At 62.3% G+C, this 25,635-nt stretch overlaps 1 protein-coding gene across 8 annotated transcripts in view; it reads left to right on the top strand.

Moving 5' to 3' along the window:
- ZMIZ1 (zinc finger MIZ-type containing 1) overlaps nucleotides 1-25,635 on the top strand; it is a 221,723-nt gene that overhangs the window by 161,846 nt on the left and 34,242 nt on the right. For all 8 annotated transcript variants that reach the window (XM_058299307.2, XM_058299305.2, XM_058299306.2 and 5 more), the window contains one exon: nucleotides 24,919-25,063. In XM_058299307.2, coding sequence (XP_058155290.1) covers nucleotides 24,919-25,063 — 145 coding nt within the window. The remainder of the gene's footprint in view (nucleotides 1-24,918; nucleotides 25,064-25,635) is intronic.

Below are 25,635 nucleotides of genomic sequence, written 5' to 3' on the forward strand. Positions count from 1 at the left end.
AGCCAGGCCAGGTGTGGTGAAGGGAGAAGGGAGGCTGCTCCCCTACCCCCCAAAGCAGCAGAAGTGAGCCGGAGATTGAGTGGCGCCTCCGTGGAGCCACCGCTGAGAGCCCGGCCGAGGAGCACAGATTGTATTCTGAGGGCGGTGGGAGCCACTGAAGGATTTAGAGCCAGGGAGGCCAGGGTTTGGGGAAGCTGCTAAGTCACAGACGAATCCGTTCAGGGAACCGGAGAAGCAGCCAGGTTGAAGTTCTGCTGCGGGAATGTCCCTGCCTCTGCTGACGCAATGGAAAGCCTCGTCTTCTTGCAGGGTTCCTGTTTTGCGGCCACGCATGGTGGGGGGGGCAAGGGCAGCCAGCTCTTCCTTCTGTGGAGCTCTGGGGACTTGGTGGAACTTGTCCAGACCTTCCCACGATGCTTTCTGTTCTCTCCTGGAAAAAAAGAGAGCCATATTTGTAGAGTCTATCCTCAGTGCCTCCAGGGTGACAGCCCAGCCTGGGGACTTCCCTGGGGCAGGGGATTGTATGGGACAGGTGACAGCCCCTGGGCTTGCCCATCTCACTGCCCTGATACTGAATCTACTGTCCGCTCGGCCAGAGTCTAAGGCGGCTGGTGATTTACAGGCACCCTCTCCACCCTCCAAGAGTTTCTAATCAGATTGGCAGATTCACGATGTTCACAGAAGATTTAACAGAGCCTGTTTCAGCCCCTACATGTGGGAGGGAGAATCTGAAAGATGACGGGGAGGCTAGAGGGGGGTGGCTCGGAGGGGAAGGAAAATGATGCCCTTGGAGCTCTTCTTTCGGTCATAATTCTGCTTCTTCAGGACTGGCTCAGTTGCCACAGCCCAGGCAGTGTCCCTGGTTGCCCCACCCCGGGACACAGAGAAGGACCCTGGTTCTGGCGCAGTCCTAAGTGCCTGTGCACGTCCAGGACCTGCGGCCCTGTGTCAGTGTCTTTCACGCAGGCACGTGTCCACCCGGGTGTCAGGCCCACCCGTGCGTGAGCTGAGGGAGGAGGCCTCCGTGGCTCGCAGCACGGGGCTGCCAGCACTTGCCGCTCGATCCGCATCTGTTAAATAGCCAGCCCAGGGCAGATGTGGGTCGAGGTAAAGGCAGGGACCCAGGAAGGAACCAAGGGACCCACGTTCTTGGCTCAGCTCTGGCCTCCCAACTTGACGGCACGACTCGGGGAGCCCTTGCCCCCCTCGTTGTCCCCTCCTGTGGGAGGAAGGATCACTCTAGATTTGCCACACTCTCCGATACAGCAGCCACTAGCCACTTGTGGCCGTTTAAAAGTGTATTAGTGGAAATGGCATTTCCGGTTCCTCAGTCACACTGGCCACGTTTCAGGGTCTCCGTCGCCCCATGTGGCCGGTGGCTGCCCTTTTGGACAGCGCAGCAGGGGGACGTTGCCCTCCTCCCAGAGTTCCCTTGGACGGCCCCACGTGGCAAGGGCCCTTGCAGCTCTGCCACCCGTGGCGCTTTAGGGAGGTGAGTTCCGTGTGCCTGAAGGATGGGGCACCCTGCCCGGCCCGTGTTGTGCTCCTGCCCCAGCCCCCATGGCCCCTGGGCTCCCACCTGTCCCTTCTGTGCAGAACATGGCCTGAAACGGGACTCCCCACCCCACTGGGGCTCCTAGAATGGGCCCACCCCTTATCCTTCCCAAGACAGTGACAGAGAATAATTCATTAACAAAAACCACCTCTGTCATTGCTGGGTAACTTTAGGTACCTTAACTTCTCTAAGCCTCAGTATCCTAATCAATACGATAGAGCTCCTAGGACCAGCTCCCTACCCCCCAGAGTTGCAGTGGGGAGTAAACGAGATGGCGCTTAGCTCAGTGTCTGGTGCATAGTAATTGCTCAATAAGTGGCAGCTCTCATTACCGTCTGGTTGATCGCGTTCCCTTGCAGCCACGTACGTGGTGCTCCGAAAGCAGCCAGGCTTCTTAGCCGGAGAGCCTGGGTGCTTTCAGCCCCCTCTTCTCTGAGCTCAGGGTCCTGTCTGTAAGACGCCCCTGCCTGTGCTTGCACTGTGTCTTGCCGTGTGGACGGCAGGCTGGTGCCGCCCCCCTGCCATGAGCACTGTTGCAGGCGCCCATGCCGCCAAGTCCTGCTGTGTGAGGAAGGGGGCACAGTGTGGTTTTCCCTGGCTCTGCAGTGCTGTCAGCCCCCGGCGGGCGACCGGGAGGCCCCTCGGCGTGTGCTGATTCTAGAGGAAGTGTGCGTGGGCCTGTGGACATGTGCACACTTTCATTTCCTTCTTGGGGAGGGAGCTGGCAGTCTAGACTTTGGACTTCTGAAGCACCCCAGGTGACTTGTGTGGGAACACCTCCCCACCCCCGAGGTCCACAGAGAGTTCGAGGGGGTCTCTGAGCCTCCAGATAATAGGAATGCATTTTCCAGGTGGAGGGCCTATGAGCTGACCGGTCCCACTAGGGTGGCCCCAGGGCCTGTCACCCTGATGAGAACAGGGTCCCTGAGTGCCAGGACCTGACAGCTGGAAGGAAGTTCCAGCTGCCCAAGAGGTACTCCCAGAAAGGAGGGGAGCCAGCAGCACCCCAGGCTTCAGCCCCCACCATCTGCTAGGGGCTGGGTACTGGGAGGCAGAACAGCACTCAGGACCACCTTGGGGACAGGTGGGGGCGCGGATTCCTGGGCCAGACGACGACATCGCTGCAAACAGGGAACAGAGGCAGCGTGCAGGGAGAGCACAGAGGCCGCCAGGAGCAGCGGGGGCAGGGCAGTCAGGGCACCTCCTGGGGATTTGCCATGATGGGGTGAGTTGGGGAGGTGAGGGTGAGTCTTCCAAGGGAGGGTCCTCTCAAGTGAGTGTGAAGGAGGGGGTGCTCCAGGGGACAGCTCTCCTGTGCCACCCCCGTTATGGACCATAGGCCCCCGTCCTGAGCCTTGCTCATTGACATCTCCCAGCTTCTCCACGCTCCAGCTGGGGGACCTCTAGCCCTCTCCAAGCCTGGGTTTCCTCATCCGTGAAATGGGGAGAATAGGACCCATCTCACGGGGTGGTGGGGGATTTAAGTGCACACGCCACAGACATTGCCCCGGACACAGTGCCAGGACCGTCAGCAACAGGGGGACGCCCGCTGCCCCTGCGGGCTGCCCGGGCACGGCCTCCTGCGTCTCTGCCCGGGGGGCTCTCCCTTGTCCCTCAGGCTCGCCTGGGCCTGGGTGTGGGGCCTTCCCTCCCAGCAGAAGCCGGCCTGGCAGCCAGAGTGCCCACCCCCCACCCCCACCTCCCCCCTGAGGCCCCCAGAGCTCCGGGCTCGCCCGGAGCTGCTGAGCAAAAGGCCTGTGGCTTCTCTGCAGGGCGTTAGGAGCAGGTTGTGTGACTCTCTGGTGTGTCTTTCACTGGCCAGGGCAGGCATCAAAAGCTTCTGGGCCATCCCCGAGACACCCCAGAGGGGGGACACGACCACCACCCCGGAGCTCCCCAAGTCCAGATGCCCCTCCCACCCCCTGCATTATGGGCCCAGGGCAGCCGTATCTCCTGGCTCTCTGGTGACTTCTCTGGAGCCCAGGGGTGGGCACCCCCAGAGGTCAACACAGAGAAAGGGGCACAGGCAGAGCACTCGCTCCCCTGTGGGCACAGGCTCTGGCTCATCCCGTCCAGGCCACTCGGACCTCTGAGATGGGGCAGGCCCGCCACCCTCCGCGTGCCCCTGCTCTTAGGATGCCAAGGGCACCGCTGGGCAGCCGGCAGCTCGGGTAGGCCGCCTCCCACAGGGGTGGAGGGCGCAGCCGTGCCCGGCCTCTCTGCTGGCCCAGGATCACCCCGTGAGCAAGGTCCCCGCAACCTGGAATTGGGCTTGCCCAGCATCGGCCTGCCCGGGGCCTGTCGTCCTCTCTGACTTTGCGGGCTGGTGTCCCTTCTCCGAGAGAAAAGAGCCCTCTCTCCCCCGGTCACAGCCTCAGAGACAGAGATTCCTGCCCGAGGGATTCTTCCCAGCGCTGCGGTCCTCTCTCGCAGGGCTGTGGGGTGCCCCCCTGCCCCCGTGGTGCCCTGTGGGCTCTCACCCAGATGGACTGCCCTGGCCAAGGCCGGCCTTCCTGGCCGCCTCTCTGGGTCTTGGGTACCTGTTAACTTAAGCCTTACTGCCACCCCGACTAGGTGCTCCTGAGTCTGAGAGTTCCCTCTTCTCTAAAACGGGGGCACCCTAACCTGATAATCCTTTGGCGACTATGGGACCTCTTGTGTAACTTGTCCTCTTAGCAGCATGTGTTGGCATTCCTGCTCACGCCCTGCGTGCCTGCGCTCTAGGTAACAGGCACACCTGTGCCCCCGCCGGGTGCACTGTATCATGATTACAGCCCTCAGTAGCAGCCCTGCATCTGTGCAGGAATATTGCCTTTCTCCAAGTTGACGGGCCCAGCTTGTTTGCGCGTGTACCCATCCAAATGGGCCAAAAGCACAAACGAGTGTGTTTTTGAACTAGCAGATGAACAAACGAAGCGCTGGCTCTAGGCCGGGCGCTGCAGGGAGTGTGAAAGAAGACACTGCCCCTGCCCGCTGGGAGCTTCGAGTCCCAGAATTGAGATTTCGGCGCCGGAAGGCAGCGGTGGCAGCAGGGGGGCGTGCCGGTCAGGAGAGCGTAAGAGGGCACGGTCGCGGAGCGTGGCGTCTGCGCACACCTGTCACGGGCATGCGGTTGAACATGCAGGTGGACGTGGGGGCACTTTTTGTGCTGAGGGATCGTTGGGTGCGCCGGGAGCGGGTCCGCGACAAAGCCTGGGGAGTGGGGTGGCGGAAGCGTGAATGTGTCCTGATCCTCTGGGGCCTTGGGGGTGTCTGAGCTGGAGAGGGACAGTGCTCGGTGACGGCGGTGGTAACCGAGGACCCAGCCAGGCCCAAAGGACCCAGTCCACTGCTTAGCTCCCTTGGAGCCGGAGGGCCCGTGATCCCCGATGGCCTGGGGACCAGGCCTCAGAGAAGGGGTCCCGGGGCAAGCGCGGTCCCCATGCCAGGCCCAGGCCTCCTTTTCTCCCAAAGCAGGCGAGCAGGAGGGCAGACCGGAGCTCTGAGAGGAGTTCTCCTCCGTGCCTGCCGATTTCTGGGGCTGGTGGCTGGGTCTGGAAGCTGCGGTGCTCTCGGCTGCCCGTCCCCTCCTCAGACCCCTGGGGAAATCTGCCCTGCTCATCCTCACTTCCTGCCTGCCTCAGGCTTGGCCCAAGAACTCTGCACCTAGCTTCAGTCGTTCATCAAAGCAGCACAGGTGACAGAGTCAGGGGGTCCCGTGACCCATCTGGAAACAGGCTGTGACCCCGGGGGTCTGCTGAGGGAGGGGGCGAAGAGGCCTGTGAGTGAGCTACAGGAGCCTCAGCCAGGGGACGGCACCTGCAGCACCTCTTCTGCTCACCTGTCCCCTCACCTGTCGCACCAGCACAGGCCGACTGGCTGGGTGGCTTGAGGAAAGGATCCTGAGGGTATGAGGTGGAACAGGGAATGAAGAGGGCTGACATCTCTAGAGCTCTTCAGAGCTGAGGAAGGTGCTTCCACATCCGTGGCATCTTTGCAACCCTGGAAAGGAGATTCTGTGCTTACGTCCATTAGATGGGGGGACCCGAGGGTCAGCAAGAGCACAGGTGCCGGGGTGAGGGCGGAGTGACGCTGAGGCTGGGAATCCAGGACCGGGAGGCCCTGCCTGGGTCCTCGTCTCCACTTTCCGGATTTGGGGTCTGGGGCTTGCTTGGGGGCCCCTGCGCCACGGAGGGACGATGCTGTGACTCCCCAGTTACAACCACCTGCTCAGCATCCAGTGCACTCTGAGTGGACGCCCAGAGAGACACATGTGCACGCCCATGCACACGCTCACACACAGAAGCACACGCGTGGACGCATGCAGGCTGGGTTGCTTCTCTCTTTAGAAAACTCAGTTGTAGCTTAAATTCTCATTTTTAGCTGACTTTGTTCTGAATGTAGAATAACTATGGCTTGTTTGTATATCCTTCAGAAACAGAATCCCCGGGGAGACGGAGTCTGTTTTCTTAAGCCGAATCCTGGAAGTCCAATTAGGAGTGATTGTTCTACTTCTAAGGTTTCCTGGTGTCTGCCTGGCATGCCCTGCTGAGCCCCTAATTAGGCAGCCGGGGGCACCCCGGGTCAGGGCCCAGCACGCCTGGCGGGAGAAGGGGCCCGTGTGAGTGCCCAGCCAGGGCAAGCGGAAGCCCCGAACCCCGGGCAGAGGAGGCTGCGGACTGTGCAAGACACACGTCCTCTCCTCATTCGCGTCCTCGCCCACCCTCCCAGGGCCCTGGGGTGACAGCGCCAGGCACAAGCGAGCTCTGCGCTTGAGAGAAACCACAAGGTCAGGGCAGCTCGGCCTTGGTGCCCACGTCTGGCGAGAAGGCTGCGGGATGCTGTCCCCGCAAGGCGCCGGCTCGGGGCACGTCTGCTCGTCCGCCGAGCAGCCTGCCAAAATCACCCAGCTAGTTAGTGCCAGCGTCACACCTCGAGCCAGGGGCAGGTGGCACAGTCCTTGCAGTCAGGGCTTTCAGCTCCAGGGGACCCAGGAGAGGAGGAGCCAGCAGGGAGGGGGAGGCTTCCCTGGGGAGGGATACCGTGAACAAGGAGGGGGGTTTAGGCAGGTGAGGTCGGGGTGGGGGGGGGGGCGCACGCAAGAGGAGCTGGCCCCGGCGAGGGCGTCAGGGCCGGTGGCTTTGGAAGCCCACCACCTGGCATTTTTCACCACACTCCTGCTTTTCAGCAATCTACCCGCCCGTCCCCATCCGCCCTTGCTTGCAAAGGTGGGCCTGTGTTTGAAAAGACACCTGCCCGGGAGCCAAGCTCGGCCTGCAGCCCCGAGGTCTCTGCGCTACCCGCAACAGCTGGTGCCAGCCCCGCCCGGTGGGGAGCCGGCCGATGGCCTTCGGCCTGAGCTGGCTCCGTCCTCCGGTGCCACGGAGTGCCGCCCACGGCTGCCTGGCAGCCCTCGCCCCGCCCAGAGCCCTGTGGCCTCTGGGAGGTTTGGGTTTCCACCCACCAGGTGGGCAGCTCCATCGTTCCCGCGGCAGCCGCTCAGCTCGCAGCCCTGCCCTGCTCCTGCCACCTGAGCCCCCCAGGTGCCATCTGCCACCCTGTTTCCAGGAGGCGTTCCAGGCGGCAGGTAGGCAGCCTCGGGGTAGGGGCGAGGAGAAGGCAGGCAGGCCTCAGCTGGGGAAGGTCGGGGGCTCGGGGCACCCCTGGTGTGTCATCAGCCTAGCTGTCCTCTGCACCTCCCCCCCCCGCCCCGCATCTCCCGCTGTTCCTCGCGGTCCCTGGGTCCCTGCCTGTCGCTTGTCTCACGTCTGAGCTGACAGTGCCTTCGCCATCAGAGCTGCCTCCCCCCCACGTGCGGTTGCTCTGCTTAATTTCATTTTCCCGGGTCTCCGACTCACAGAAATAAACCCTCCCTCCCCACTCCTGCACTTTTTTGATTTAACAAGCCTGCTGGAAAACAATAGTGATTTCCGCATCGATCATAAACAGAAGTGATTACCATACAATTACAGCCTGAACCATCAGCCTCCATGCAATCACAGAGCTGCATTGTAAATCGGAAGACAATTGCCTGCAGAATTACCCCCAAATTGGTTTAAGTGGCAACAAAGGAGTGTTGGCATTTGGGCATTTGGGGGAGGTGGGGGGGAGAGCACCGGTGGTCCTGGCAGCTGAGGGTCCCTGCTGGGGCGTCCTCGGTGCTTTCCTCGCCTTTGAGTAGCAGCTTCCTAGGAGGAACTTCCTATCATTGATCTTTCCTTCAATGATCCGCTCCTTGTCCTTCTTGGCACAGTTTATTGGAAACTCATTTATACTAATGTGTGAGTGACTAAGTGAAGTTGGTGGAGAGGGGTGGACTGGGGGGGGCGGCTGGGGGCAAGGAAAGTGGGTGTTGGTCCTGGGAGGCCTCTTGGCATCAGACTCTGTCCACGTCCCTCTTAGCTCTTCCAGGTCACCTCATCCCTCCAGACTCCTCTCCCAGAGGCCTCGAACACTCCGCCTTCCATCCAGGCTGCTGCCTCCTCTGCCCCTGCCCGTGTTCTGCACCCTTCCAGCCGCCCAGGCCAGCCCCCCCTGATAGCTGCCGCCAGGTCTCCTCCTCCCCAGCCCTCTGGCTCTATCAGAAGTCCTCCGCCGTCAGGGCGTCTCGGTGTCACGCCCCGGTGTCCCTGTGGGAGGTCCGCCCTCTGCACCCCCGGGAGGTGCTAGATCTCTGGGTCTGGATGCTCCGAGGTTACCCACAGGCCCTGGTCGGATTCTGGCCCCAGCCGTTCACGTCAGGTTTCGTTCCTTCCGCATGCCCCATCCTTCAGAGGGCTTTTTGCAGGCTCGTGGTATCATCCCCCTTTTTGGAGAAAGGAGACCCAGGGGGGGTAAAGCAGTTTGCATCAAGTCCCACGGCCTGTGGGGGAGGCGGAGTAGGGGGGCGTCTCCCTCTCCCAGATGCTGTGCTCCCCAGCCTGGGGGTCCCACGTGGTCCCTGACCCACCCTGAGGCCTCAGACTTTGCTGATGGTGTTAGCAAAGGCCGGTGAGGGCTCATGGCAGCGGGAGGGGGCCGGTCGTCACCCCACATCCGGCGCGGGGGCCTGGGTCACAGAGCCCTCGAGCGCCTGGTGACAGGCTGGCCTGGACCCTTGTCTGCCGGGCTCAGGGCCTGTGCTAAACGGCATCCCGTAGGGCGGGGGGCTCCTGTCTGGCTCCTGTGCGGAGGCTGCAGGGCAGGGCCACGTCTGGAGTTGGCCAGGAGCCCCAAATGCAGTGCTGCCCTGGGCTGGGCCAGGCCGGGGGGCTTGGGGCTCCTGGTCAGGCAGAGAGGTCCGGTGGTCTGTGCCTGGTGCCCACTCCTCAGCGCTGGCATCTATAGGAGACTGAACCAGAGGAGCTGCTGCTGACAGCTGTGGCCCTGTGGTCAGGCCACCAGGCTTCCAGAGGCCACAAGATGGTCAGGGAGGAGGCTGCGGGTCCAGGGCAGGGTGGAGGCACTCCCCGCCCTTCCCGCCCTTCCCGCCCCTGCCCCGGCCTGTGCTGTGCTGCTGGCGGCCCAGGTATCCCGGTGTCCTATGGAAAGGTGGGGGTCAAAACCACAAAGGCCCGGACTCGAGTTCTCTCTCTGCCACTTGGCAGTTTGTGCTGTGTTCACCTCTGAACCTCTGTTTCTTTTTCCTTTAAAATGGGAAATCTACCTACTTAGTTGGACTACAGATCCTGAAGGTGTCCATGTCATCAGTTCAGGACCCTTCAGGTAACAGCTCCTCTCTCTCATCCTTGGCCTCCGAAGCCAGCCCTTTGGAAGCTTCAGGAAGGGAGGGCCAAGCCTTTGCACATCCGTCGTGTTGTACAAAGCTTTGCACTGGGCATTGCACAGCTGCCTTGTTTGATCTTCACAACCCCGCCCAGGTAGCACCACCAGCCAGCCGTACATTTAGACTCAAATGAATGGAAGTTAAATAAAATTTAAACTTAGCTCCTGGGTGGCCCTTGCCACCTTTCAAGTGCTCGACAGCCTTGTGTGGCCTCCTGTTGGGCGCGGCGCAAAGCGCGAACATTTCCACCATTACGGAAAGTTCCGGCGGGCAGGGCTGCCCTACCCACTGCCACCCCCCACCTGTTTCACAAGTGTGAAGTGGAGGCTCGGGTCAGGGACGCCGTGCACAGGTGCGCCGCTGGAGGGGACACGGCTGGGAGCCCCTCGGCCGCAAGTCCGCCTGGTTCCCAGGGTCCACACGCCTTGCTCTCATGACAGCCCAGCTCGCATACCCTCCCCTTTCACAAGCCCTGCGTGGGCCCCTGGTGGGCGAGGACCGTGTTTCCTCGGTGGGCATTTGGGCGAGCGTGTCGCGTGAACGATGGAGCCAGTGGTGGTGAACGAGGCCCCCTGAAACTTTGGGACAAGCTGAGCCCCTCTCCCGGCGGGCGCGGCAGGCGCAGGGGCCTGACCGCTGCGGAGAGGCGTGCAGCCAGCTGCTGAGGAGTGATGGATGGGCCCTCTCCGAGATAAATGTGGCAGTCAAGGTAATCGGATTGTGTGTGACGGTCTAATTTGTAGGCGAGGCTGGGAAGCGCCCAGCCATGCCTCGCCCCAGCCGCCCAGATTAGTTTAATCAAATGCCCGGTATCTAAATGACTGGGCCCAAGTGATGGATGATGTGAGCTTTGTTAAATGCTGTTGTCCTGTCGAGCCAAACTTTCCAAGGCCCTGCCAGGCTCCCCGGCTCTTTAATTTGTTTTTTTCTTGCTTGGTTATCTTTGCATGGGGCCATGGAAGGGGGCGGGGAGGCTGGAGCTCTTCTGTCTGTTTTTCTTGGAGGAGGAGGAGAAAGCCAGAGCTGGGAGGAGTGAGACAGAGTCGCCTCTTCCGAGAAGCCTTCCTGGGTCACTGCCACCAGCCTTGGGGAGCCCCACTCCCCAGAAGTCCTTGAATTTCAGCCTCACCATGCAGTGCGCGGCTTCCCTCCCCTCCTGGGGACTTTCCTCCCTCCTTCTCAGTCTCTAAGTGGGCTTTTGGGTATGCCAGAAAATGTAAAAAAGCCAGTGTCTTTTCCTTATGGTTAGCACGTATCACATTCTCCTGGAGAATGGTCCCCAAACCCGAAGTCACGAAGATATTCTCCTCTATCATCTTACAGAGCAGGGGTTCTTAACAAGGGGTCTGCGAGCTTGAATTTAAATTGAGGGAGAAAAACCGTTTTTCTTGTGGGGACGTGTTGGCACAGGTGTGATCTATTTGTTAAATAGTACACAGTATAGTGTGGACCTAGTAAGGGGTCTGGTTTTCACATGACTGGCAAAGGGGTCCGTGGAACAAAAAGGTTAAGAGCCCTTGTTAGAGAGAATGTATTGTTTTGTGCCACCCACAGCCTCCCCTTTTTTGGGGGGCGGGGGTCCCTCTGTGGTATAGGTAGGACCTATCTGGTTGTTCTGAGCGTCTGCTGTGAGCCCCAGACCAAGGTAAGATGTCCTTGGGAGAGAGCAGGTGGAGAGGCAGGGCCTGTTCTCCAGTCCAGGGTGTTGGAAGGTGGGGGCGTGCTGTGCCTGCGTCCCCTGCTGGTGCCCCGGCATCGTTCTCGGCACTGCAGGTGCAGCAGCAAAGGTGGCCACGGAAATCCCTGCCTGAGGGCAGCTTGCTTGCCCGTGCGGGCAGGGGGCAGTGGTCGCGGGGTTATGTCCCATGGAAACCAGTCAGGCAGGGAAGGAGCACAGGGGGCATGTGGGGTGGGTGGGGGGGGGGGTATCGCAGCTCATAAACTGGGCTGGCAGGGGAGCCCCGGCCGCTCAGTGAACCCCGGTCCTAGCCTCAGCAAAGCATCTTCCAGGCAGAGGAATAGCCAGGGTCAAAGAACCCAGCTCAGCCCTGGGAGGAAAAACCAAAATCCGCCAGGGTGGCTGTCCGTGGCGGGAGGAGCCGGGGGACACTGGTGAGGGCGGGGAAGACTCTTACTTTTCAGCACATACTTTTCATTTTTCTGTATTTTCTTTATTAGTGCCGTTGTAGGTATGTTGTTTTGTTTTTTAAGGTACCAGGGCCAGGCAGCGAACCTGGGACCTTGTATGTGGAAAAGCTGACGCTCAGCCACTGAGCCACACCGGCTCCAGGAATTTTTTGTGGACCATTCTCTATTTTCCTTTTTAAGCAGTTTTTCTGTTTGTTTTTTTTAGGAGGTACCGGGGATCCCGGGACCTCATTCATGGGAAGGAGGCATTCAAACCACTGAGCTACACCCACTTCCCTGTAGATGTGTGTTTTTAATCATATGTTACTTCTTCAGAAGAACATTTATAAGTTAAACAGGGAGGGAGATGAAATGAAACAATGAGGTGGAGTCATCAGAAGTAATGGGAAAACTATGAGTGTGGAAGCCATAGAAAGTGTGCCCTTTATAAGGAGAGTGGAGTGGTATAGATTACTTACATAAATAAAAAATACTTTCACAAATTAGAAATAAACACTGAGATCCCACTCTGCCAGTTATTTTAGCTGTGCATCCTTGGGCAGGTTGCTTCACCTCTCTGAGCTGCAGTTTCTCCTGGAAAGTGGAGCTGGTGGTCTCTGCCTCATAGGATGGTCAGGAAAATGAGCAGAGAGAAAGGATGGGTCAAGTTTCTGTCTGACCCGCAGTTGGCTTCCTGGGAGCTCGTCCCTACTTGGCCCGGCTCATTTTGGGGCAGCCAGAGAATGCTTCCCTGGCCTCAGGTGCTCCAGGAGAAGCTGGGTTTGCTCCTCACCCCCGCGGTCAAGCCCCTCTGGCCCTGCGGGTGGTCCGTTGTCTGCTCACCAGCCCCTCAGTCCCGAGTGCCAGCTCCACCGGGACCTGCCGGCCACCCGCCCGAGCGTAGCCCCCTCCCCCCGGGTTCCCCTCTGCTTGCAGTGTTCATTTTTCACGGCCTCCATGAGGCAGAAGGCAGAGAGCTGTTTCCTACAGGGAGCAAGCAGGCGCTGGAGGAGGGTGGCGGGCGGGAGAGCTGCGTGGTGATTAAACGCTGCAGAGGCCTAAACAAATGACGGCTCCCGCCCCCAGCTGCTGCCAAGAGAAGCAGGGAGCCGGCTCCCACTGCGGGCCTGGGGCAGCCGAGGAGGGCCCCGGCGCCGAGCCCTGCCTCCGCCCACAGCCGGGCTGCGAGGGGGCTACCCGGGGATGTGGTCCCCAGGAGCTGGGGACCCTGGTGGATGTAGAGCTGGGAGGCCTTGGGGGCTACTGCAGAGGCAGTCCACAGGGGAGGCCTGCGGGAATCAAGCTCTCCATCCGTGCCAGCCAAGGTCAGGGTTGCCGCATTCTGCCTTTGGAACAACTCTGCGAGATGCACAAGTGCCGCGGCCTTGCCCAAGGTCACACGGTGCATAACTAGTGGATGAAACCAGGGCTCCACCCGCTTCCAGCTCCCTTCCCCGTTCGTCCAGGGCCAAACCCCAGGGCCTGGGATGCAAGGAGCAGGGGAGGTTCGGGCGTTAACCGAGCCGGGGGCAGGAAGGGGGGAGGGTTCACGCCCCCGCGCCCCCTCCCCGCAAGGAGGGGTGGCTGAGCGGCCACGTCCTGTCGTGCAGTGTGCGCACACCTCGGTCTAGAGCAGGGCTTCTCAAAGTGGGGTCCCCAGAGCAGCAGCCCCTGTGAGCTGGATGGACATGCAGATGATCGGCCCTACCCTGGACCCACCTAACCAGAAACGCGGTTTTACCGAGGCCCTGGTGGCTCTGATGCGGGCACTTCAGCCCCACTGTGTGGGCCCCAGCACCCAGGTGGCAGGTCACCCAGACGTCACCCAGGGGTGATCCCCCCTGAGTAACAGGTGCAGCCAGGAAGCCCTCGACATAAATTGATTCTTAAAAAATAATTCTTATTTTCATTGCAACAATGCTGATGAACATTTAAAGAAAGCTCATAGGGAGTCGTTCCTTCAGGTAAAAGATCATCTGCAAAGAGGAAAAAAAAACACATTTCCTGCTCCCCGCCGCCCCCCGGGTGTGGTATAAATTTAGAGTCTCTTAGGCCAGATTGTCTGCTTCTCCGTGACTCACTCCAGTACACAGCATGCCAGGAGCAGAACAGATACTCTGAGTCGTGTTGGGGCCCCAGTGGGACGCGTGGTGGCCGGCCTGGGGTTTGGGGCAGCCGGGAGAGCTGTGGCAGGATAAACGGGGCGACTCCTCCTTGCCCCAACCCCTGTCGGCTCCTGGAGAGGTAGCAGCAGCTGGGGCTGGGTGGTTTCCAGGGCTCCGGCACACTTCCACATTCCGGGTTTCTCAGAAAAGGACTGGAACAACTAATCAGGAAGTCAAGATGTGGAGACACAAAGCGCGCGGATGACGAGCGGCTCTAGTGGGCTGCGTGGATAAGGGATTCACCCCTGGACCACGGTGTCAGCTAGGAAGCCCATTGGAGGGCGTCGGCTCCCGCGGCGCGAGGTCAGGACGGGGCAGCTCGACCGGCCACCGAAGGCCGGCCCGTGGAGCGGCGGGGACGGGGTAGGCTCCTGAGCCTCAGAAGCGCCTGAGCGGCTTCCGGAGTGGTTTCAGCTAGAGCCAGCGCATCCCATCTGGCTCCCTTGCCTGTGGCTCACACACGGTTTAGACCTCCCAGAGGCAGGAGGCAAGAAGCACCTTCTGTGCTGCTTGCACTGAGAACCTGAGATTCTCGGAGGTGCACCCAGTACGCAGCTGGGGGATGAAGGGAAGGTAGGAGGTGCTAGGTGGAGGTGACGTGGAAGGGACAGGGTGAGGGCCCGGTGGCTGGACGCGGGAGAGGGTGGGAGTCTGGGCAGCAGGTTTCTCCTGAGCGCAAGCCCTCAATGATCATCCCATTGGGTCCCCTAGCCAAGTACCACCTGCCGCACATCTTCCCGCCCCTTGTCATGGCACGCGTCCCCATCCACCCCTCCGTGGGTCTGGAAAGCTTGCCGGGTTTGGGACTGACTCCCGGCTCCCCACGGGAAGAGCCTGGGGCCTTGGGGTCAGACACATGCCTGGAGCGACTTGAGGGGGCAGGTGGCCTCTCAGCCTCACGCGTGGCCCTCTCCCTGCCCGCGAAGGCCGGGCGCTGGGCTTTCGACGTGGTGTCCGGCCGCCCTGAGCTTGGGCACACCGCTCTCCGCCCCCTCGTTCTGTGTGTGGGAGCAGGCGCGCCCAGCGGGGGGCCACGGGAAGGTAAATTCTCCAGGGAAGAGCTGGGCTCCCGTCGGCCCTCCCCGCCTCCGGCTCCCTGAGCTCATGGCCGGAAGCGGTGTTTGGCCTGGGGAGAAACTCAGCATACACCACTGTGAGTGGGCTCTCGGGGCGCCTCCTCCCGGAGCGCTGCCGTGCGGGCTCCCTTTCTGGGGAGGGCAGGACAGGAGGGCACCCCAGGGTGTGGTGCATCACCTGCCTGCCCCAAGCCGCGTGCCTGCCTCCTTGCCTACACATTTGGAGTGCGTCCCTGGCCCTTGCCAAGTGGGCTGCCCTCACCCCTGCGCCCTGCCCTGGGCCAGGCTCCCCGGTCCTGCTCAGGTGCTGTGTCCCCTGACCTGGAGGTGGGGCTGACTCTGGCCCTCGCCCCACCCCACTCTGGGGCATCCTTGGGCAGCAAAGGGCTCTGTCCTGCTGGAACCCGTGTCCTCTGCAGCACGCAGCGGGGCGGGGGTGCAGGGGTCTGGCTCAGGCCCATTGCTGGGGGCTGGGGGCTGGGGGCGGGACCTTAACCACCCCCCCCTCCCCTCCCCGGCGCACCTGCTTTGCTGTGAAGGCTAGTTTTCAAATGGTCGTCTAGAACTTCCCCCGCTTCAGCCCAGGGGTGCCCTTAGGGGCCACTTAGCTGCCCTGCACCCATCCTCGTCTCTAAGGTGGGGCCGAGGTTACCCCCACCAGGAGGCAGGTAGGGCCCACGTGCGCGGGCCTGGGAGCCTGCCGCAGAAAGCAGCACTTTGGCCCACTGCTCCCTGCCCAGGCTCATCGCTGAGGCTGGTAGGACAGAGGTGACGCTTGGCAGACGCGTTTGTTGGGACACCAAGAGGAAAGGGGCTGTTCCAGGGGAATTGTCCCCTCGAGTCTCTCTCGAGGCATCTGGTCAATTGAACTTGAGAGCACAGTTGACCGGGATGGCCCAGAAGGCAGTTTGAGATGGGCCCAGGAGTTTCCCGGCTGGATTTTTCCTAAAGTCCAGGGAGAAGCCGAACGGGCTGGGCATCTCCTGGCCTGTGCGTCCTGCCCGGCCGGTCCCCGGCCCCTGCTGGCGTGAGGGGCTGCCAAACCGGTTTGGGAAGCAGCCGAGGTTCCCCAGAGTTCAGTTCCCAGGGTGAGCTCACACGCCTGCAAGACTCGCCGCCCCTGCCAGCGCAGGCTGCCCTTGGGGAGGGGGTGGGAGCCCGCGGCGAGCTCTGCAGGGGCGGGAGGGACGGGCCCAGGGGCCTCTCAGCCGGGCTGGACCGCTGGGCTTTCCGTGCACAGAGAAGGCCGGGCTCAGCAGGGTGGCCCCGGGAGCCTCCGTGAGGACGGGGGCGGCCGGAGGAGGAGAGGGACGCGGTCGCTCACAAGTCGAAATGTCAGCGGAGACTTTCTCCTTGCTTTGAATCTCTTACCCGCACAGAGCAGGGAGCAGAGTGTGGGAATGATCTAGAAAGCCAGAAGCAGGTGAAACTCGGATTCGTGTGCTGTGGTAGGAGTGCTGTGACCATTCTGTGGGGAGGGAGATTTTCTCCCCCCAGGGAAAAGCTCTCCGGTTTTACTATGTTCCAGGGGTCAGCTGTCAGGCAGCAAAGCTCCCCCTACAGCACGGTGAGCAGGGACAAGTGCTCAGCTCTTGACAACCGCGCAGCTGAGGGCACAGAGTCCCTGCCCCCAGGTCTCCGGCGCCCAGCTGAGGGCACAGAGTCCCTGCCCCCAGGTCTCCGACGCCCTTGTCCTGGGCCCGCACGCCGTCCAGCTGTCGGCCCTCGGCGAGTCCATTCCCCTCTGATCCCACACACTGGGGGGAGGCCCCCTCCGGTGTGAGGACACGCAGCCCATCCCCACAGGGTCGGCGAGGGCTTGAAGCGTCCAGGAGCCCGGGACTCAGCCCCGATGTGAGGCTGGCTCACGGGGCCACAGGCTTGAGAGAGCAGAGAGAGGGAAAGGAGGTTGCCTGCTGTCACGCAGGACATCAGAAGCAGGCAGGGCCAGAGGCTGGGACAGCGGGCGACCTGCAGCAGTGGGCACAGGGCATGAGCCTGGGCTTGGTGAGTGGTGACCTGGAACTGAGGGATACAAGGTTTTGAACCCCGGTGCCAGCTGTGCTTGCATTGCCCCCTTTTGGGCCTCCATTTCCCCTTCCGCAAACAGCGGCGGCTCGTCCGGGCTGGTGGCCTCCCTGGGGCTTTGCGAGGGGCTCGCGGCTGGTCCCGGCGCGAGGTCCTGTCAGGTCCGCACCGCCCGAAGCAGGCTGAGCAGGGTCTGAAGGGCCGCCCGCTCTGCATGCGGCCCCGCTCCAGGTCAAAGGGCTGCCCGGGAGCCACCGCCCGGCCCCAGGGCCAGCAGCCGCTGACCTGGCCAGACAGGCGCCGCCGCTGGCCCCTTGGTCACGTGCTTCCTGTGCTGGTCTCTCCTGGGAGGAGAGGACCGGCAGAGAGGGGCCGCTTTTTCCATTTCCGGGGCCTGCTGGGGGAGCGCAAGCAGGAAAGGAGGCCCCAGGACCCCCGGCTGCGGTGCCAGGGGCAACGGCAGCTCTGTGAGGTCGGGGGGCAGACCATTCATTCCGGCTGGAAGGAGAGGGCAGGAGTCCGGGCGGACGCCAACCAGGGCCCGAGGTCTGCCCCCCTGCCTCGCCAGAGGCCATAGGGCCCTTGGCGCGCCACGCTGCTGGTCCAGAGTTAGGAGAAGGGCTGCGAAGTCTGCGTGTGGGAGGAGGAAGAGGGGCGGGGAGAGGCAGGGGTGACGCCAGCCCTGAGCGGGGTTGAGTTCTCCTAATTGTCTTTCCTGTCAACACCTGCCTGGTCATCCTCCTTAGCAACGTGGCCCCCTGATGCTGGGCGTGCCACGGAACGGGTGGCAGCGGGACTCGGTTGGACGGTCCCTGATGGCTGTCTGGAGCTCTGGACACCTCTGCAGTCAGGTTCCAGTGGGCCCGGCTCCTGCGCACAGGGCTGGGTTTCTCCTGCCAGGTTTACCCTCAGGGTCTAGGCACAGTGTGCCCGGTCTGTCCGTCTGCATGCCGGCTTATTTCTAGCTTTGATTCATTTCGGCCCATTAGTCGCTTATCGGCTGCAGAGCAGGAACTGAACACCAGGCCAGCGGCCGGCGTCACAGAAGTGGACCCGATCCCCCCAGGTCCCGGCTCATACTCCCGGGACCGCCACCTCATCCCCACGCAGCCCCTCTCTAACCAGCGCCTGCCGCCCACCAGGCCCGTGCGGCCTCCAGGCACGTGGGTCTGAAGGAGGAAAAGGTGGTGGAATCGCCTCTGCGGATGAACTCCTCTGGCCGCCTAGTGGAGCGCAGGCCGGCAGGATGCAGGCTTGGTGACGGGGATGAGTGACAGGAAGCTCCTGTGGTCATCCAGGGGCAGCAGCCGAGGGGGCCGTGCAGGCCAGGCGGGGGCGGGAAGAACGGCTTCCTGAGGGGGCTTCCAGCCACCCAGAGGTATGGGGCAGGAACTCGGAGCTCAGCTGGGGCAGGGGGCATCCTTCTCCAGGTGGGGCTGCCTAGAAGGGAGGTGGCAAGGGGAGGTGCCCACGGCCAGGTGTCTGGTTCTTCTGCCCAGGCTCGCCTGGCCAGCCCCTCGCTGTTTGTGCCAAGTCCTCGCCAGGCGGTGGGGCCGCGCGCGCTTCCTCGACCGCTTCGGAGGCCTTGGTGTGTTCTGCTAATAATGGTGCAGAAACTGTATTAGTCGGCCAAAGGGGTGCTGATGCAACTGGAAATTGGTTGGTTTTTATAAAGGGTGTTTATTTGGGGTAGGAGCTTGCAGATACCAGGCCATAAGCGTAAGTTACTTCCCTCCCCAAAGTATTTCCACGTGCTGGAGCAAGATGGCTGCCGACGTCTGCAAGGGCTCAGGCTTCCTGGGTTCCTCTGGGCTCAGCTCCTCTGTTTTCTCCACAAGGTCAGCTGTAGATTATCAGGCAAACGGCTCTGTCTCTCTTCCCGGGGCTCCAGCTTAAGACTTTAGCATCAAACTCCAACATCAGAAACCCTCCACTCTGTCCTTTGCCATGCCTTTTATCTGTGAGTCCCCACCCACCAAGGGGCGGGGACTCAATGCCCTAATGACGTGGCCCAATTAAAGCCCTAATCATAACTCAATCAGGCCCAGGTACAGATCAGATTAAAACATAAACCAATATCTAATTTTGGAATTCATAACCATATCAAACTGCTACAGAAACCTTTGGAGATGCCTGATGAGTATTTTTGGGTAGAGAACTGCACTTGCACCCCCCGGGAGCACTTTCTGCTTGGGTCCACTCTTCCTCTTCCTCCCCCACTCGCGTGGTTTCAGGTTTAGAGGCCTCTACTTCCAGAAGATTCCTCCTCTGCCTGCCAAGCCTCTTCCCGGGCACCCGGAGTCCTGCCCCACCCCCTGAGGTCTCCCAGGTCTTGGGAGCCCCTTCCCACATTGAGCTTACAACCCCCCACGCCCCGGATCCTACTGGGACCCCAAGCCTCTGATTCTGTCCCCGGGGGACCCCACAGCAGCGTGTGTGCACTGCTCTCTCTTGCACGCAAGCCCGCTCACAGTTCCTCTGTTCTCCAGCAGCCTTTTAGCGCTAAGATGTTCTTTGATATTTAATAGGGCTTTGTTTCCGTGTGGTGCTTCTCTGGGCTGCAGAGCAGAGCAGTTGGTTGCTAATTCTCTTGCTCAGTCCTTGCCCCCAGGCCTTGGGTTCCTCCTCTCCAGACTGCCTTTCATCTCCCCAGCCTCTCCACCCTTCCTGGTTCCCCCACCCTACTGGGAACAGACATCCCAGGCCTCTCCCTGCCTAAGACACGCCCCCCTCCCTTTTTCCCGCTGGCCACAGCTGCTGCCTCGCCTGTCTTCCTCCCTTTTCCTGCACCCCGTGAGCTCATCCTATCTCTTCGCACACTTCCCCCCCCACCCCCCAGAATCTGCTAATAGGCAGGCTCAGCTGGTCTCCTACCTGTTCCAGGGATTGCCTGGGGGCTGCAAGCTGCACCTTCCTACCTGGTGCCTCAGCAAGCACCGGCAGCGTCTAGGGGAGGCCGGCCGCTAGTGCGGCTCTCATTCATCCGGCCAGCCCTCCCAGGCATCCGCTCTGCAGGGGAGCTCGGGCAGTGCCAGTCCCTGCCCCCAGGGAGGGCACACTGGGCCAGCCAGGCCCCAGGGCTGCTCCTTGGCGACAATCACATCTGGTTTCCATTTCCCTGAAGGGCATTGTGGGAAGGAGAGGGGGACACCGGTCAGTGGAGGTACAGAAAGATCTCGGGGAGCAGACGTCCTCAGAGCTCTCACTCCAGACCTCCTTCCCGCAGCCCTCCTGATTGTCGGACCCTGGCGAGTTGTCCCCATTTCTGTTCCAGGTTCTTGCTGCCTTCACCCCAGAATCCTGTGAGCAGGGGGTGCACCTGTTGGTGTACCCACCATGGTTTCAGGTTCCACTCAGGAGGGAAAGTGCACCGCCCGTCACACCATGCTTTCCATCGACTGTCAGGCGCATGCCCGTGTCAACTGCCAATGCGAGTTTGAGTGCCACCACAAAGGTGGCAGGAGAGTGTAAGGGCAGGCAGAGGGAGACCGGGGTACGGGGATCAGGGATCCCCCTAATCCAGTTCATCTTAACTAAGCGCATCTCTAAAGGCCCTATGTCCAAATAAGGTCACTCACGTTCATGGCGCCTGAGGTTACGGCTGGAGTATGTCTTTTTGTGGGACCGAGATCAGCCCACCGCAGAGCACAGCTGCCTGGGCTTGAATTCTGGCTCCCACATCTGCCTGCTGCGTGACCCCGGGCTAGTTGCTCGACCTCTCTCTGCCATTTTTCTTACCTGTGAGATGGACATGACAGCGCCTCATGGCACTGGCTGCTGTCGTCGTTAACACGAGGCCCTGGGGTGACCTCTCTCCACAGTCGCCCTCTGACCCCCAAACCCAGGGCAGGCATGAGTCGTAATCACTCCTTCGTCCTCAGCGCTGAGCCCGGGGCTCGGGGTGGCTGCTGGGACTTGATCGTGGTGGTTGAGGTCCGTGGCCCCTCTGGAGTGAGAACCCTGCCGTCCCTCGTGGCTCCCTGGAGAAGCCAGGAGGTGCAGCCCACAGGAGCCTCGCCGGCCACACCTCCCCCTGGGCTGGAGTCCTCCCCTCCACTGGCCCCTCGGGGCCACTGCTCCCCCGTGGACGGGTCATCCAGGCCCTGGCCGCAGGCACGGGGGCGCCGGGGGCCTGGACGGCGCCGGCCGCGGTGGCGTGGGCTTGGGGCTCCCGCTCTTCTGATGCTCGGGAAGGTGGACCCCTGATTCCCTCGGCTGGGAGGGGCTGCAGGGGGCCCTAGGGACGCTGAGACGCCTCGCAGGGCCGCACGTGCTGCCGCGGGCTGAAGCGGGCAGGGGAAGGAGGAATTGATTGCTGCTTCCTGGTCTTCTGTAGGCAGAGTGGGTCGTGACGTGGCCCCCGCGCTGCCCGCTCACTGGGAAGACGGGAAGGGAGGCGGGAGGAAGGGCCCCCGGAAAGCCTGCAGCTGAGTGGGCAGGCCTGGCCATCCGCCTGGGCGCTGCGTCCCCGGTCCCAAATGCCCTCTGTCCGGTGGTCAGACGTGGATGGAGACGTGGAGAGAAGCCCCCTTGGGGGGCCATGTTGAATGAATGGTGGAAAGCCTAGTTGGCGGGGGTGAGCGTGGACTGGAGTGGGGGGAGCCCCGGAGCCACTCAGGAGGGGGTGGGGACAGGCGGGATTGTGTGTGCCCACACGCGTTTTGTGGTGAGAAGCCTGGGGCGTGTTTGGAAATCTGGGTTGAGGCTGTAGAGTTGGTGATTGAGGTGAGAGGCTTTCCCCCATGGCCGCCCCACACCGAGCTAGTGATGGACCCCAGATTCCTGGGTGCCTCTGCCCACAGCCCAGCTTAGCACCCACTGATTGCAGTGGCCCTGCCTTGGGTAAAGGAGAGGGGGTCTCTCCAGGAGCCACCTGCCAGGCACAGCACCAGAGAGCGGAGTCTGTAGCTGGGTGCTCCGTGTGTCCCTCTTGCCCAAGGCAGGCCGGGGTCTCTAGGGCCCCTCCCCCCAGAATGGCAGGGGTGCTGCCATCGCCCCCACCGGCAGTCCCGTCGGCCTCCTGCCAGCAGCTCAGCAAGCCCCCACCTGCCCAGGGAGCCCCCTCTCTCCCTGGCCGTGTGCGAGCCCCGCTCCCCAGGCCTTCCCTGCCTCCCGAAGGCCAGCAAGCCCCCCTGCCCCCCACCCTGAGTCAGCACCCAAATGAGGAGGGGTCCAAGGAGAAGGTGGGCGCACGGCGGGGCTGAGGTTCCCCCTCCACGCACCCTGGGAGGTCTCGCCTCCAGACCCCACAGCCCCTTGGAGGGTGGCCGCCGGGTCCCGGTGGCACGTGGGGGCTGTCGTGAGAGTGATCTGTACACAGTGCTCGGCTGCAGGAGGGGGCGGGAGAGGGCAGGGCAGGCGTGCCTGGTTTCCCTTCGGCTCTGCAGAGGCAGAGAGAGGCGAGCGTGCTCTGCCAGGGCCAGGCGATCTGCTGTGTGCGTGCACATTTGGCCGGGGGAAAAGGGAGTGTACCTGCTATTTTAACTTGACGGGGGTGCTTTGGGGCCAGCCCTTCTCCGACTGGCTGGCGGTGCTCCCAGGACGCGTGGGGCTTGCTGCAGGGCAGGAGAGCAGGGGTATCGGCAGAGCCAGCGGGCTCGGGAGGGGCTGCCGGTGAGGACCCGGCCGGCTTCTCCTCCTACCAGGCCTCCCAGGGCCCACTCTGCACCACACCAGGCACCCCATCCCGGTAGACTCCCGGGTCCCAGGCTCTGGGCTCCCTCGTCCCTCTTAGAGCACTACCCAGTGGGTACAGACCAGGGACCCCCAGGCCCAGAGAGGCGGGCAGGCTGTGCCTTGCCCCGCGCAGCGCCGTCCCCACCAGCCCCGGCCGTGCTGTCGTCCTCTCTGTCCTTGGGTACACCCTGTCTGCCTCTGCCCCCCCGGCTGGCTCTCGGGCTGTGCCCAGGCTCCCTCCTTGGCTGCAAATTCCACGTGTTGTCATTATCTGCCACTGGCCTCAGCGCGGCTTGCCTTGGTTGGCGCCATGATAAGAACACGCTGCGGGTCTGTCTGCAGTGCGTGGGGCCGTGCGCCGTCAGCAGGCCTCTGTGCCAGCCGGTCACGTGGGCCGAGGAGGGGGAGAGGGGCGGTGCCTCCTCGCCACCCTCTCTCTCGGTCTAGGATCGGGTTCCCCTGGCATCTCGGCTTTGTGTCAGCTGCCTGGCGGACGGCGCATTTCCACACGTCCCAGGGCCCCTGCCGCCAGGCCCTGCTGCAGCGAGCCTCGGGAGCCTCTGCAGAAACCACTCCACCAGGGACAGGAAAGCAGGGCTGTCCTACCGAGCAGACCGCCCCGTGACATCGAAGCAAGGCTCGGGATCCCTCCGCGGTGCCCCAACCTGAGGCAGGGCTGGCGGCGGGTGGGGGAGGCGGCGGGCGGCACCATCTGCGGCCGTCCTTTGTGCTGGCAGCCGAGCGGTCCCTCCGTCACCACACGCTCCAGCGTCCCCCTGCCTGGCGTGCAAATGAGCTTCCAGATGCCCAGTGCCCCCACACAAGAGGTGGTAGCAAGGGGCCTGGAGAAGGATAGGGCAATCTGGAAATGCGTTTTCTGTGTTCTGTCTGCCGTGCTTGGGCCGCCTCCCCCTCCCGTGGCGGCCGATGTGTGCCGGGCGCCCACTCCGGGGGCATTTTGCCAGTTTCTAGGCAAACACACACCAGGGTGGGAGCTTCTCCCCTGCATACTCCCCCCTTGGTGGGTGCTGAGGAGGTGAACCCACAGAGGGGGGCAAGGTGTGGCCTTAGAGGCCCAGGGGACCCTGCAGGTGCTGCCACTGGCCTCCCCCTCCCCCGTGGACACCCAGGCCTCTATCACCCAGAGGCACCCCCTCCGGGGTGGGGCGTAGGCTGTGAGTCTCAGCCCCACTTGCCCCCTTGTACTGCACAACGGAACCCCACAGTGTAGTCCCCACCTCTGCAGCACCACTGCCCTTCCCTTGCCCTTTGGGGAATGCGGGTGCCCCTCTCCCAGCCGGCTTGCAGCTAGGCTGGTGGCTTGGATTCTCCTCCCTGCTGGCCCTAAAATCTGCCTCCCGGCCCCCTCCACAAAATGCCAGTCTGCCGCCTCGTCCCCTCGTGACAGCAGCTGTCTGGGAACCACACGCAGGGGGAGGCTGTTCGAATGGGGGATTGGGAGCCTCCGCCAGTGCCAGCGGGATACTCTGAAGGGTGGGATTCTGGGGGGGCTGGGGCCTGGGGGGCTGTGGCCCCGAGTGCATGTTGCCTTTCGCGGGTCTCACCTCTTCTCCCTCGCCTCTGGCCCTCCCTGGGTCTTTGGTGCTCTCGGGCTGTGGTTACCGTGATCGCGGGACGTGGCCTGTCTGAGCCTCGGTCCACTGTCTTAGAACTCGGGGGTGGGATGAGGCCGAGGCGAGAAAAGGACGCAGAAGCGCTTTGTACCGTGTCCGGGTGGGAGACCCTGGAGAGGCGGGAGTGAGCTTTGCCTCTGTCCAAACAGCCGAGCTGTCCAGTCTCCACACATCCCTGCCACTTGGGCCTGGTGTGCTTGGCGGCTGCCGCTCCGGTCTGGCTGCAGCTCTCGCCCCAGCTGCAGTGGACCTCAGCGGACTAGTGGGTGCCCCTCGTGCCTCCTCGCTGTTTCCGCGGCTCTCCCATCGGCTCCTCACAGGGCCCTGGGAGGAAGGCAGGGCTGTGTGAGCAAAATCAATGGAGGCTCAGAGAGGGTCTGTGAGCCACAAGTGTCACACAAGCGAGGTGGTGACTGAACCCGATCTTCCCAACAGGTTTTCTGGGTGGGGAGCTTCGGGGATTGCCCTGCAGCCTCCCTGGGATTGACAACAGTCTCCAAAAGGGCTGTGGATTTTGTTTAAACCTTGGGGTTTTATGCCATGGAGGGGGAGACTTTGTGCTGAGCTGTTCATCCAGCATTCCAGGGCAGTGGGCTTCGCAGAGAGGTCTGGGGTGGCTGGCGGTGGGCCCCTCCGCTCGGCTCGGCTCCCTCCTTAGAGTAGCAGCCACTGAAGACATGCCTCCTGAGATAACTTTCAGCCTCAGGAGCTCTTAATCTTTTTTTGAGGTGGTTCATCCCATTTTACAGCTGAGGACACTGAAGGCCCCTGAGGAGGCTTGGGGACTCTCCCAGTGTCACAAACATCCAGGAGCAAGCCCAGCGCCCAGCGCAGGGCAGGGGAGTGGGCTGGCGGCTGGGGCTCGGGCATGGCCAGGGCGTGGCGCCCACTGACGTCCTGTTTCTCCTTGCAGCCCTGCTCTCCTCCTGGTGCGAGGAGCTCGGCCGGCTGCTGCTGCTCCGACATCAGAAGAGCCGCCAGAGCGACCCCCCCGGGAAACTCCCCATGCAGCCCCCCCTCAACTCCATGAGCTCCATGAAACCCACTCTGTCGCACAGGTGAGCAGGCACGTGCAGCCGGCCCTCGGCTCCCCGGGTCTCTCGGGAGCGCCCCGCTCTGAGCGGCGCGAGCATAACAGAGGCTGCAAGTGCTGGGTTTACTCAACTGCCTGTTGGGGCCTTTGGTTTGAGGCTCTTTCTTTTTCTGGTTCGGGATTTTCTGGCAGAAAGTTAGAAATCTTAAACTCTGGCCTTCTGTCTTTCCCAGACAGGGTCTTGGGTCAGCCTAGAGAAATCGGGGGCTGAGCGGAGCCTTAGGAAGGTCCCAGCGTCCACCTCCGGATGGGTAGACCCAGCCCAGGCTGACCGGCCTGAGCCAGAGGGGTGGGGCCGCCAGAAGCTGGGGTCTCAGGTGGGAGTGGGCTTGCCACAGGCCACCAGGCAAGGAGGACCTGGCCAGGCCACCCTGCATCAGCCCCAGAAGGAACACGTGGTCCAGATGGGCAGTTCCCCCATTAATGATCTCACAAGACCCTTGCTGGACAAAGATGCTCTCTCTGGACCCTCTGCGGGCTGACCCTGGGAAGACAGGGCAGTCGGGCTGTCTGCTCCCACGCAGGTCCCTGCTAATG

This window comes from Dasypus novemcinctus, chromosome 6, assembly GCF_030445035.2.
Source record: "Dasypus novemcinctus isolate mDasNov1 chromosome 6, mDasNov1.1.hap2, whole genome shotgun sequence".
Lineage (NCBI taxonomy): Eukaryota > Metazoa > Chordata > Mammalia > Cingulata > Dasypodidae > Dasypus > Dasypus novemcinctus.